Here is a 14615-nt window from a genome sequence, read left to right as displayed (position 1 = left end):
GAAGATGCCTATCCAAGTGCAAGAAGCATACAGAACACCAACAGAATGGACTAGAAAAGAAAATCCTCTTGGCACACAATAACCAACAGATTAGATGTACAGCACAAAGAAAGGAAAGGTGCAATGGAAAAAGAGCAAGTAACATATAAAGGCAGAACTATTAGAATTACACCTGACTTCTCAATGGAAACTCTAAGCACTAGAAGGTCCTGGACAGATGTGCTGCAGGCTATAAGAGACCACAGATGCTATCCCAGACTACTGTACCCAGCAAAACTTTCAATCACCATAGATGAAGAAAATGAGGCATCCATGATAAAACCAAATTTAAGTAATATCTATGTACAAAACCAGCCCTGCAGAAGATACTAGAAGGTAAACTCCAACCTTAAGAGGTTAAATGTATCCAAGAACATACAAGAAATAAATAATCCAAGACTAACAAAATCCAAAGAAGAGAAGCATGCAGACACACACACAAACAACAACAAGATCACAGGAATCAACAATCATTGGTCAATGATATCTCTCAACATCAAGGGTCACAATTCCCCAATAAAAAGACACAGACTAACAGAATGGTTGAAAAAGACAGGCTCCATCCCTTGGCTGCATCCAAGAAACATACCTCAACATTAAGGACAGCCGTCATCTCAGGGTAAAGATATGGAAAAAGGTATCCAAACAAATGGACCTAAGAAATACACTGGTGTAGCCATCTTAATATCTGACAAAACAGACTTCAAACCCAAACTAATCCTAAAAGAAAGACACTATATACTCATCAAAATAAAAATTCACTAAGATGGTGCATGCCTTTAATCTCAGCACTCTTTGGGAGGCAGAGGCAGGCAGATCTCTGTGAGTTCGAGGCCAGCCTAGGCTACAGAGTGAGTTCCAAGACAGGTGCAAAGCTACACAGAGAAACCCTGTCTCAAAAAAAAATCAATTCTTAGCATCTATACACCAAACACAAGGACACCCAGGTTTGTAAAAGAAACTCTACTACAGCTTAAATCACATATTGAACTCTCTCCAATAGACAGGTCATCAAGACAAAAACTAAACTAAAAACTAATACTGGAGCTAACTGGTGTTCTAAACCAACTGGACCATATATCTCGGACACAAAGTAAGCCTCGGATACAAGAAAGCTGAAATAACCTCTTTCATCCTATCTGACCACCACAGATTAAAGCTGGATCCCAACAACAACATAAAGAGCAGAAAACTTACAAACTACTGGAAATTGAACAGTTCCCTACTGAATGAAAAATGGGTCAGGACAAAGATTAGGAAAGAAATCAAAGACTTTCTAGAATTGGATGAAAATGATCCCACAGTTGAGCATGGTGGAACATACCTTTAATGGCACTGACAGCACTCAGTGGCAGAGGCAGGTAGATCTCTGGGAGTTCAAGATCAGCCTGGTCTGCAAAGCAAGATCCAGGACAGCCAGGGCTGTTACACAGAGAAAATGTGTCTGGAAAAAAAGAAAGAAAATAATACACATTATACTCAAATGATCAAACTTACGGGACACAATGAAGGTGGTTCTAAGAGGCAAGTTCATAAAACCAAGTGCCTACATTTAAAAAAATGGAGCAATCTCACACTAGCAACTGAAAAGCACACCTGAAAGCTCTAGAACAAAAAGAAGAAATCACATGAAAAAGGAGCAGAGGACAAGAAGTAATCAAACTCAGGGTTGGGGATTTAGCTCAGAGGTAGAGTGCTTGCCCAGCAAGCCCAAGGCCCTGGGTTCGGTTCTTAGCTCTGGAAGAAGAAAGTAGGGAATACCTTTGAACTCATTGGCACAGGAGAAGACTTCCTGAACAGAACACAATTAGCTCAGGCACTAAGATCAACAATTAGTAAAGGGACCTCATAAACTGAGAAGCTTCTGCACCTCAAGGAACAACATCATTTGGACAAAGTAGCAGCCTACAGAATGGGAAAGGGTTTTTACCAACTCCATATCTGATAGAGGGCTAATACCCAAAATATATAAAGAATTCAAAAAGCTAGATATCAAGAAAACAAATAACCCAATATAAAAATAGGGTACAGATCTAAACAGAATTCTTAATAGAGGAAATTCAAATGCCTGAGAAAAACTTAAAGAAATGTTCAACATCCTTAGCCATCAGGGAAATACAAATCAAAACTACTTTGAGATTTCATCTTACACTTTTCAGAATAACTAAGATCAGTAACACAAATGACAGCTCACGCTGGAGAAGATGTGGAGTAAGGGGAACTCTCATACACTGTGAATGGGAGCACAAACTATTATAGCCACTATGGAAATCGATGTGTTGGTTCCACAGCAAGATGGGAATAGATCTACCTTAAGATCCAGTGATAGCACTGGTGGGCATATACCCAAAGGATGCTTCATCCTTCCACCCAGACACTCAACCATGTTCATTGCTGCTCTATTTGTGAGAGCCAGAAACTGGAAACAACCTAGATGTCCCTCAACAGAAGAATGGATAAAGAAAATGTGCTGTATTACACAATGGAATATTACTCAGCTGTTAAAAAATGACATCATGCTATTTCTCGGCAAATGATAGAACTAGAAAAAAACTATCCTGAGTGAAGTGACTCAAACCCAGAAAAACAAATACAGTATGTATTCCCTTATACGTGAATACTAGCTGTTAAGTTAGCGATAACCAAGCTACACTCCATAGAAGCCGAGAGGCTAGGTGTAGAGTAAGGGACAAGAGAAAACAAACTGCTCTCATTAGGAAACAGAAACAGAATAGACAGATACATGTTTAAGGGGGGCCTGTAATGGGAGTATCAAGTGAGAAGGAGGAGGAGAAGGAGTAAGAAGAGGTTGTGACAGGGAATATGGAGAGAGATAGCTAAAATTAAGAGGCATTTGAAGGGTAGTACGGAACCCTAATACAGTAGAAACTTCGTAAATTGTATACATATGTGAAGGTGATCTAAATGGTGGAGACAGAGCCCCCCAGCTGGACATCTGTTGTTACCAAACAAAGCTTCTAGTTTCGGGACTGGGTTGCATCTAATTGAGTTGTTCTCCAAAGGGACCCCTCAGGAATTCCCAGACAACCCAAGTTGTTGCCAAGACTGTAGGCTGTTCTCCACAAACTGACAGAAATACCCCATTGCTGAAGACAACACCTATAATACTCAATGAACATGGAGATGTCAAGTCTGAGTCTTCACTCCTACTTCCAGTGTCTGTGGTACAGAAGGTACTCTGCATGCTATCCAAAGGCAAACACCAAGCCAGCCACAAACTCTTTATTACAATGGTGTGTTGCCTGCAAGGTGTGCTAGTCCAATGGTGGCACAAAGCTTGTGGGAGCAGCCAACCAATAATTGATTTGACTTAAGGCCCATTCCATGAGATGGAATCAATCAATATCCAACACTGCTTGAGTGACCAAGAACCAAAGATTAGATAGCCCAGTGACCTGGTGTAGAACCAAATACTATTGTTCTAAGAAAAGAAAAGTAACAATAAAATGACATTCTGCTATATTCATAGATCAGTGCCTTGCTCAGCCATCATCAGAGAAGTTGCCTCCTGCAGCAGATGGGAACAAATATAGAAACCCGATGAGAGAGAGAGAGAGAGAGAAACAGAGAAAGAGAGAGAGACAGAGACAGAGACACAGAGATAGAGACAGAGAGAAAGAATAGAGAATAGAGAATCTTGGAACACTCAGCCCTAAATGGGATGGCCCCATCAAATCTCTCCTCTCAGATCTCTGGGAACCCCACAAAAGAGGAGGCAGAAAGTGTTTAAAGCCAAAGGGATGGAGGACATCAAGAAAGCAAAACCCTATAAACAACATGAGCAAAACTCATATGAACTCACAGAGACTGAAGCAGCATGCAGAGGGTCTGCACAGAGCTGCACCGGGCCCTCTGTATATATTGTGGCTTCCAATGTAGTGTATTTATGGGATTCCTGAGTTCGTTAATGAGTGAGTCGCTGATTCTTGTGCCTTCTGTTGGGCTCTTTTCTTTCTCTTGACTTGTCTTGTCCAACTTCAGTGTTATAGTTTATGTTTTATCTTATTATATTTTATTTTGTTATTTTTTTTTAAATAAATGAATGAATGAAAACATAGCCACTAGGGAAAAGGTTAACAACTAACTGACATTTATACCTGCTGGGAGAGGGAAAATCAGTTTTCTCCAATGGAGTGATATTAAGTATGTCAACCACTGCAGGAAAGGCTTCATCTTCAGGAGTAGTTGATCAACATGTAATAGACTCGATAGTTTTCTGTGTGTTTTTATTTAGTTACAGTTTTGTTTGGGATTTTTTTATTGTTTTTGGTTTGGGTTTTTGGTTTTTTTTCCCCCTCTTTTGTGATGGTGTTTTATCTTGTTTTCTTGATTGGGGGGGGGGTTGTTATGTTGGGTTTTTGTTTGTTTGAGAAAGAATTTAAGCTGGGTGGGTAGGGAGGGAAGGAGGATCTGTCAGGACTTGGGGGAGGGGAAGAATATGACCATAATATATTTAAATTTAAAATTGTTTTAAGTAATGAAAATACAATAAAAGAAGAACCTAATTGTGAGCAACAGTGGCTAGAATAGACTAAAGATGAATAAATGACAGCTGTCGTATATTGTCTACATTTGTTCCCGATGGGTTTTCACAGTTCAGTATTTACCAAGAGAGTGTGTTGAGCTGTGTAAAATCTGTTTGCACTGTCCCCTGTGGCCCACAGAATACTCTTAACTAAGAACTGCTCCTATGATGATTGCCTCACTCTTCCCATTGCTGAGCATGGCATCCCACTCACTGAGAGCCACCATCAGCCCTTGGAAATGGAAGACACATGGAGAGATATTAACCTTTGAGAACCATCTCAAGGGCACTACAACTGAAACACACTCACACAGATTCCCTGTATGCATACCTTAGCACAAGAATAGCTGCACCCCAGCTCCTTGCTCTCTCTGGTTTGGGAGCTCTTTGCTTCTCACTGGCATTTGGTGACTTTCTTGCTGAGTGTATGAAGTGGTTACACAATGTTAGGACTGCTGTAAGAGCATATGTTACCATGTAACCATTGTGTGAAATGCTGAGTTGGGATGTAGATTGGTTTCATCATTATAATAGGCTATGTACCCTTGTCCTCACTGGAAAGGAAGGATGTCACCAACACTGCAGATGTAAAAGAGTTCAATGTGGTCACTACAACTGAAGGTCAGTCAACTATCCTATTCTCCCTGGGGTCTCCATCAACCTTCCATATGACATTGCAAAATGCAACCTCATTCTCTGCTCCTAGAACTTTGTAAAACCCAGTTCCCACCTGTCTTAGTTAGGGTTTCTACTGCTGTGAAAAGACACCATGACCATAGCAACTCTTATAAAGAAAAACATTTAATTGGGTGGCTCAGTCTATTATCATCATGACAGGGAGCATGATGGTGTGAAGGTAGATATGGTCCTGAAGCTGAGAGTGCTACATCTTCCAGGCAACAGAAAGTAGACTGACTGTCACTGAGTGAAGCTTGACTGACTGAAGATAAGAGACCTCAAAGCCTGCCCCCACAGTGACACACTTCCTCCAACAAGGCCACACCTCTTAATAGTGCCGCTCCCTTTGGAGGCCATTTTCTTTCAATCCACCCATCTAAAGGAATGGGTGCTGCTGCAAATATAAGGCCATACCTTACTGTACAAGTTTAGATTTCTGTTCACAACCATTTTTAACTTATTTATCCATCTACAAGGCACTGTAGGGCAAGAATAAAGTTCCCACTCATGCCACACTATCATTTCTCCTTTAAAAGTAATTTAACCTTTGTGTGTGTGTGTGTGTGTGTGTGTGTGTGTGTGTTGCTTGTGTGCTATGGCAGACATGTGGAGGTCAGAAGACAATTTCTGAGACTCCTCCTCTGCCTCCACCATCTGCAATTGTATTCACATTAAAAGTTTCAAGGCTATAAAAGCAAAACAAAACAAGACATTGGAAAGAACAGAAGCAAGGGCAGACCACACACACACACACACACACACACACACACACACACACACACCCCAGATGTAACACCAGGAAACTTAGAAAACAAACAGAAAACAAAATCCCTGCAAGCCTAGCAGGAATATGTACCCAGCAACACTTTGAATTGGCATCACTATCTTCTCATCTACTTGCTCTCTTCCTTAGGAGCAGAGTTCATCAGGCCGTTGCTGAACTTTCTGTACCTACTTAAAAGCAGGTAGTTGGGGGTGGCATGACTTTAAGGATCCAAAATCAGTACATAGACTTATTGCTCACGCATAATATTGAAATCTGGACTGCCAGGTATTCTGTGTTCTTAGATGTGCCATGTGAGAAATGCATACCAGCACCTACAAGGTGCCTGTTTGTAAAGTCAAGCCTGACCTTGAACTACTACTATAGTAGAATGAGCCAAATCTGGATGTGCATAACAAAATAAGAAAAAAAATAATTATGAGAAATTGTTAATATTTAAAATAGCTTGAGGAGACATAATGGTCAAATATAATGTAAGTTATCATTTCAACAAATCTACTCTAATGAAACATTTCTAGATAATTAGAGAAATAGATATATGAAGTCTATATTAAACATTGTTAAGAACTGTGGTAATGGAGACTAGGCAAAAGCAAGCAGACAAGGAGGCAGACTAATGCTTACAGTCAGGCAGGTTGTGCTGCTGGCCTCTGTCCTTCCTTGCTGGACCAGTTAGGCAGGGCTATGCAGTGGCATCCTTGGCTCCCACATACTAGATACAGTAGTGCACCTGCTTTAATCCACCTCACTGAGACCAGTGTCATGTGTTCACAGAGAAACAATCTTTGGAAGCACTCTTCCTGCTAACGTAAGACGGCGTGAAAGTATTAAATTCCATTTTTATAATTGCATCTCTTTATCTCTCCATGGAAATCCCTGTTAAAATGCAGAGGGAAAGGATTAGACTTAGTGGCTTGCCATTCAGACTCCAGAGAAGCAGAAACATGAAGCAAATGCTGCAGGATAACTTCAGAGGACCAGGGACCCTCCTGGGGTGTGCAGGGGGAAACACCATTTGCAGGGGAAAGAAAGGCACAGAAAGAAAGAAAGAAAGAAAGAAAGAAAGAAAGAAAGAAAGAAAGAAAGAAAGAAAGAAAGAAAGAAAGGGGAAGGGAAGGGGGAGGGGAGGAGAGGGGGAGGGGAGAAGGAGGGGAGGGGAGGAGAGGGGGAGGGGAGGAGAGGGGGAGGGGAGGAGAGGGGGAGGGGAGGGAGGGGAGGGGAGAGAGAAGGGGAGGAGAGGGAGGGGAGAGAAAAGGGAAGAGGGAAGAGGGAAGAGGGAAGGGAAAGAAGGAAAGGAAAGAAAGGAAAGGAAAGGAAAGGAAAGGAAAGGAAAGGAAAGGAAAGGAAAGGAAAGGAAAGGAAAGGAAAGGAAAGGAAAGGAAAAAGGAAAAAGGAAAGGAAAGGAAAGGAAAAAGGAAAGGAAAAAGGAAAGGAAAAAGAAGAAAGGAAAGGAAAGGAAAAAGGAACTAGAAAATTGGAGTTTTTCTAACTATTTCAAATTATAACTGAAAAGTCCGTTCCAAGCCATAGAGTCACTGGAGCTAATGGAAGAGAAGTTTCTAGACAGGGATGTGAAATCAGTGTGAAATAGCCTCCATTGCCATGATGGTTGTGATTATTTTGGAAGGGAAAACGACTGAGAGGAACAGGGTAGTCACCAGTGGCGCTACTGGCCAGGAGTTGCACACGGAACTGTAGAGCACTCTTTAGTTCTTGTAAACTTTACTCCGCACGGCTGAGTACCAGTAGAAGCGCTCAGAGGCCAGTTTCCACCAGTCTGTCAAAGGAGAGTACCTTTTAGACCAGGAAACGCTTCACAGGAGAGAAATGGAGAGCGCTAACACGCCCTACTCGCTTTCACTAGGTGCAGGCTATGCAGGTACTGTGCTGACCTTGGCTTTGCGCATGGACTCGTCATTCGGATCCTTGCATTCCAAAGGCTGCAAAAGAAGTAATGTGCAGGGCTCAAAATGGGGACAACAGGATAACTAACACAGGAGGGTTGTAGTACTCCGGTTTGCCAGAGAAGTAAAACTTACATCGGGTCCCATGGGGGGGAGCTACTGGACAAGGAGAGGAAGAAGATGGAGAAGTAGGAAGTGAAGCAGGGAGGGGGAGAAGAGATGGAGAAGAAAGAGAGAGGAGAGTTGGTAGGGATGTTAAGAAATGGGCTCATGCAGTAATGGAGTCCGGCAAGTTCACAGTCTGCAGATGAGGCTGGGAGATGGAAGAGTACGGATAAGTCAATGCTGCCAGTGATCTGGAGAAAGAACCCCCCCCGGTTCCTCAGTAAACATCGCTTTGTCTGTGGTGAGGCTTTTAACTGATCCCACGAGGTTCACCCACACTGTGGGGCAAAATATAATTTACTTGGTCTATTGATTTAGACGTTAATCTCATCTGAAGGACACTGCCAGGCATAGGCTTTTTTTTTTTTTTTTTTTTTTTTCACCAAATATTTGGGCACGGTGGCTAAGGCAATAATGTTCTCTGCGTTCCAGGCCAGGCTGTTTGTGAGGGAGCCGGGTCCATGATTTGTCTCAGACCAAGACGCCTGTTAATAGTCTTATTTAGGAGGAGGCTATGGGGGTGTGGCTAGTAAATTGGGGATATACAGTGCCTTCCCCTCTGAGACGGTAAATCCACTTCATCCCACAATCTTGTGGCTGTCAGGCCCCCTCCCCATCCACATTGTCATCGCCACGAGAGCTGATGGGGAACAGGCGAGCTGAGCCTTCTGCCTTGCTCACTGCTTTTAGTCAGACAGCAGGGTCCACCCTAAACTGCTTTGCATTTCAAAAGGCCTGGAGAAAGGGACAGGCTTTCATTTATCAGCATTGAAGTTCTTTAAAGCAATTCATATTTTTCTTTTTCAGGTCGAAATAAGTAATGACATTGACTCTGAAATGCGGCTCCTGGACTTGAGTTAGGGAACAAAGAACCACTGGCCTCTGGCACTGGGGACCCTACAGCGGCACCTTCCTCCCAGACAGCAGGACTGCAACCCCTGCGGGCCAGCGAACAGGGAGCTGCAAGGTCTTTGGTCTCAACCTGTGTAACATTAGCCTTGTTTGCTAGATGCGTTCTGGGTGTTTGGGTGGGTATTTTTTTAGTCATCTTCTTCTTATATGAGCACTTGTAAATTGTGAAAAAAAAAAAAAAGAAAAAGAAAAAGAAAAACGGAAAAAGAAAAAATGGTTTTTAATTTTTTTTTTTTACAATATTTAACTTGAGGCATGCAAAATTAAAAAAAGAACCTGTGAAATTTTTCTCAAAGTCATTTCTAAGGAGACTGTGTTGTTGAGGTGAGTGTGATGTCCAGGCTGCTGAACCCTGCTGGGCTAATCGGCTTGTGTAAACAGACATTGCCTGTGGGCATCAGACACAAGGGTAGACCTGTGGCAGCTTGCACACAAAACGGGATCCAACTTTTAAACTAAGCCTGGATCACTGTTTAAACAGCACCACACACAGACAAAACGTGGAGTCCCTTGTTCTCAGTTTCTGAAGACCCCACAGCCATATTATGGCGATCTAAATTCCAGATTCACGCATATCTTGTTTTTGCAATATTCTGATATGATATGTGTTGTGAGTACAAAAGATGAGAAATGATTCGTGGAGGCCCTTCCCCTGTGGAGGGAGCTGGGCTGCCTCTGAGGCTCATATTTCCTGCTCTCTGTTTCACTCCCAACACTGATGTTCAGACCTAAACATACAGCTCAAGGGCTGCAGGATAGAAATCACAACCATAAATCTCTAGCCAGAAACTTTTAGGATATTCAAAGGGAACATTCAAATCCTATGGAATTCTCTATAGAAACCTGTAAAGAAAATATTTATGTCTGAGATACATCAATTTTTCATTTTCCCATTCATCCCAAGAACCAAGAAAATTATGTTGGAAACCTAATTTTCCAAGGAAAAAGGAAGGTCTATCTTGAAAAACAATAAAACAATTGTAGGGCTTTTTAAATTTAAGCAAAATGTACACATGGTGAAATGCATAGATTTTAAGGATACAATGTAACTAATTTTGAGAAACGGACAAACCGAATTACCAATGTTTCAATCAAAATTCAGAACATGTCAGACATTTCAGAAAACGTCTTTAGCGCTCCTTTTTCCATCAGTCACCATGACGCCATCAACCCCCATTATAAACGTACCACATTATAAACTGCAGTGTGCCTGAGTTAGTCTGCTGATTTAAATGTTACTCTCATCTGGGTTTCACCAAATATCTGGACATTGTGACATGGCCAAATGGATACCTAAAACCTGAGTTAACGGTTCTCAGTGCTGAAGTTTCACTGCATTGCTGATTAACTGTCTGCTTGCGATGTAAGGCAGGTGCTTGTCTCATGTTTTTCTGTCTATCCATTAGTTCCCGTGTGAAAACCCATTTGACTCCTTTTGTATACGCATGAAAATGAGTTTTCTCTCTGTCAAGGTTCTGTCTGTTCACTGTTTGCTCCAGAGATGGTCCAATGTGACTCACATATCTCTAAGACACTCATAAAACACTGGAATTGTTGTAAATTTTTGTATGTTTGTGGAAGTCTCTCTGATCCCCCTTCTTCCTCTTATGTACATAAATTTCATGAGTCTGCTAATGATCAGAATTGCAATCACCTCTGCCCTAATGCCTCTAAGTTCACGTCCACTAGGTTGTGTCCTTTCAGTCAGCTGACATTGACATTCACCGAGTTCTATCCTACAGAATAAATCTTGATTCTACATGTAAAGGAGCTCTTGGAACCTGAAAGATGGTGTCATCAAACTGCAATTCTGTAACTGGGGGAGCAGGAACCCAGGACAGGAAGTGGAAGAATGATACAAGGCCCAAGTCTTCTCTCGGAACCACCTTGGCACCAAGCCTGGCCAGTCATGGCCCAAAGAAGGCTGTGCCTTCTTCTGAGTGAATGATTGATTTGCCTTTCTTTAGAGCCTCCTGCTACGTTATGTGGCAACACAAGAGGCTGGGATACCTCTGTCTTATTTATTGTAGCTTCCAAACGTGTCCCAAAGCCAGCAAAATTCAGGCAGGAGACAGATGAAAGGATTAGAGGATTTTCAGGCACAAATGTCCTGCTCTATAGCAGTCCACCTCAGAGAAAAACTGAGAGAAAGGGCTCCCCCAGGATAGTAGCCTTCCTTCTACCTGCTGTCTGAAGGGAGAGGATGTGTCTCCAAAGCAAAAGACACTTGTCTCCACACTTCTCCAAAACTTGAACGCAGTTGGTTCACTTGTTTAGAAGACAACTTGGCACTTTGTTCTAGCGAAATATTAACTCATTTCCTTATTCCTTCTGAAAAAAAACAACAACAACAACAAAAAACGAGTCTTGCTGTCCCTACAGACCTAAGTAAGAGAGGAAGCTATCTTTGAGTAGCTGAACCTGACAAGATATGGCAAGGCACTGCCTACCTGCTTCATCCAACGAACAGCACACTCCTGATAGGAGAAATTTGTCTCCATTAGAATCAAATAAAATGTACGTTGTGAAGACAAGAAAAACCATACTGCTAAATCGAGTAACAAATGAAAACCAAAATTGCACTTTTAATCTCTAAAAATTAGAATCTTGCCAAGATTAAACAGACCTTAATTTTAAAAATGACATGCCCAAGATGGTCTCACTATGCAAAACATCCTGGGTGAGAAGTTTTTAAAACAAGTACTTACAATTGTGAGTCACTTTCATGAGGAACTTGGAGGAACTTTACAGTTGATTAGAGTTAGGGTGTTCTGACTTGACATCTTAGACCAAAATAGTGTCTGCTTTCTTTCCAGGGGTGGCTGAATAAAGTAGGAAAGAAATACAAATAACTGATGTGTTATGGGTTGGCCACCGGCATATAAATACCTGTCTTGGTATTTATATGCTAATGAACTATCTCCAGCATGGCATTAATATGATAGTGAACGCCCTAAGCTGTGAGCAAAGCTACTTACTGCCCAATGATAGGATACAAAACTTGGGTCTTTGGAGGTGGCCACTAGGTGGCGCTGCTGTGCCCCAGAGGCCTGGCTTCTCTTGCTTCTGCGTTTATACCTACCAGCAAGAGGACTCTGGCTTCTGGTGTGGCCCTGGCTTCAGCGACTGTTAAACTTCTGGCACCATTGTTGAGTTCACACATGCCCACCTGTCTTAAAGATGCAGAGACCTTAAATTTCTGAACTTAAAAAATATTCCCTCAATATACAAATGGCCTGTAATATTTTGGAGTTATGGAGTCTTTTAAAGTGTCGAAAGTCAAGTTTAAATATTTGTTACAAATAAGACTGAAAATTAAGACCAAAAGTAAAACAAATGGCAAGACATTACCCCTTCCGTGACTAAATAGTGTGCCACTCAGAAAGGGAATGGTTACATTTTAAACATTAAAAAAATGTTTTAAAAATGGAAAAAAAATCTCAAAAGTAGAAAACTAGAAAAAATGCACATTTTTTGTGAGTAGCATCTCTTTTCTGCCTGAAAAAAAAAATTTAGAGAAATTGCCACTTCTTCAAGGCTTTGGATAAGTCTCCTTAGAAACTGGGATTTGGGGGAGAAATGGTACCCACAGAGAATTAATCATTTTCTTTGAACTTGCTTTCATATAAAGGGCATGAATCTTATTAAATGCTAAATATTTAAAAAATGAAATATTCAAAGAGTCCAAACTATGCTCGGCTTGAACTTGAGAGATAAGTTAAAAGAATAAAAGAAGAAATGTAGGGAAAAGAACAAAAAAGAAAGAGCAGAGAGAGAATTAGGAAGAAAGAATCGAAATAGAACTATACCTCCCCAGGATTTGGACAGGGCCGGTCCTTACCTCCCTTTTGCTTGGTTGGTCAAATGGTTTTGTTTGTTTTAACTGAGTGAAAACACTGGATTATTTTCCACCAAGAGCACACTTTCGCCTTCCCCTTCAGAGTTGAAAAGAACTTGTCTAAAGAAATTGATAACTTGGGTGGGTTTCCCCATAGAATTGGCTTTTATAGAGAACCATGTTGAACTGTAAATAACCATTACCATCACCAACACTAACAACAAAAAGACAGTGGCTTAACTAACACAGCCGCCTATTCCTCCCCTTATTCTCAAACTCGGAGAGACCAGCACGTGCACTTCCTAGAGATCTTGACCTTTCCTTATTTCATCCTGTGTGGCTGCCATTCTCAGATCATAACAACATTCAAAATGGTTGCAGAAGCTTACGTCTTTTCTAAGTCTAGCCAAGGAGCGGGGAAAGTCACAAAGAATGGTGGTTTTTTTTTGTTGTTTTTTTTTTTTTTTTTTTTTGCTTAAGGACAAGTCTCAGAAGCTAACTGTATAGAATTCCTACTTACATCATTTGTCAAAGTTTGATCTACCCAAGACTTTGCAGCAAAGAAAGCTGGGCACTAGAGCCTATATTCTAGGTGACATTGTACCCAACTAAAACGAAGAGCAGTAAACACATATAGAAGAATATTGAGCAGTCCCTTCCATTCACTTCAAGAACACAATCTTGTTGAAATGGAAGTCTTGATTCCTTAATTGTTATAGATTATAAAAAAAAGAGGCATATACTTTCCAGTATTATGAAAGATGTCATCATCAGCTCCATGGAATAAAAATTTGTACTTCTTACTTTTTTATCTGGTCTTTACGGTCAGAAAGAAAACCCAATGTTAAATCTGAGAATCACCAGGAGAAAAGACCAAATCCGTGATTGTCCATTAAAGCCAGCTGTATTTTGGAGTGCACTCAGGACTGACCAGTTGGCTGTCTCCCCCCAAGTCAGGATTTGGGAGAGCAGCCCCTGCTGGTCTCTTGAGGTCCTTTTTATAGGAGAGATAAGGTGTTCACAGGGGCAAGAGAGTGGGCTGTTATACATTGTTAGAAAAATACAATAAAAGGGAAGGAACAAGGGGAAGGAATGGGAATAGGGTCATGAGTTTAGTGTGGGTTGAAAAACGTGCTGGGCAGTTCACATCAGATCTAAGAAACAGGAACTTATTTTTAATTACAAATAGAAACCTTAACTTGCAAGGAGTTAACGTAGGAACTTATTCTTTAACTGCAAACAGAAACCTCAACCTGAAAGGTCTATTGTTCCTGTTTCGATCTCACAATGTATAATACTAGATCATCCCGTTTTCTTAATTCTGCAGAATGTATTTTGGCTTTTCTGTTCTTGGAAATGACTCTAATTTGAAGAGCCATTCCAATACAGGGCTCAGTCTACACAGAACAGCCTCAACAGGTTAGACCTTCCACTGAAAAACAGTCTCACTCTGTTCCACAAACTCTTCAGAACTGATCAATAATGTCCTTATTTTATTCCATTTAATTCAACAGTATATAGTGCTTAGGAAAGTGGGTCAGGACAGGTATCTGAGAATATATGATCGTTGGTATGCTGATGGTTCCTCTCTGCTAAAGTTGAGCTCGGCCAAGCCTGATGGCACAGGCCTCTAACCTCTACTTCGTGGGAGGCTGAGACTGAATGAACACAAACTCAAGAACAGCCTCGGCAGCCTCGTGGAAGTCTGTCACAAAAGTTAAAAGAGGGAGAGGAAGAAAAGAAAAAGGA

The 14615-nt window shown here is 41.3% G+C and overlaps 1 protein-coding gene across 1 annotated transcript in view; it reads left to right on the top strand.

Moving 5' to 3' along the window:
• The window catches only part of Nkain3 (sodium/potassium transporting ATPase interacting 3), a 325107-nt gene extending 315930 nt beyond the window's left edge, over positions 1-9177 (top strand). Inside the window, exons 5-6 of the mRNA XM_059255692.1 lie at positions 7912-7998; positions 8924-9177. Coding sequence (XP_059111675.1) covers positions 7912-7998; positions 8924-8937 — 101 coding nt within the window. The 3' untranslated portion in view covers positions 8938-9177. The remainder of the gene's footprint in view (positions 1-7911; positions 7999-8923) is intronic.
• The last annotated feature ends 5438 nt before the right edge of the window (positions 9178-14615 follow it).

Source organism: Peromyscus eremicus, chromosome 2 (assembly GCF_949786415.1).
Source record: "Peromyscus eremicus chromosome 2, PerEre_H2_v1, whole genome shotgun sequence".
Lineage (NCBI taxonomy): Eukaryota > Metazoa > Chordata > Mammalia > Rodentia > Cricetidae > Peromyscus > Peromyscus eremicus.
Note: the sequence above shows the minus strand (reverse complement) of the source record. Positions and strands in the feature narration are given on the sequence as shown.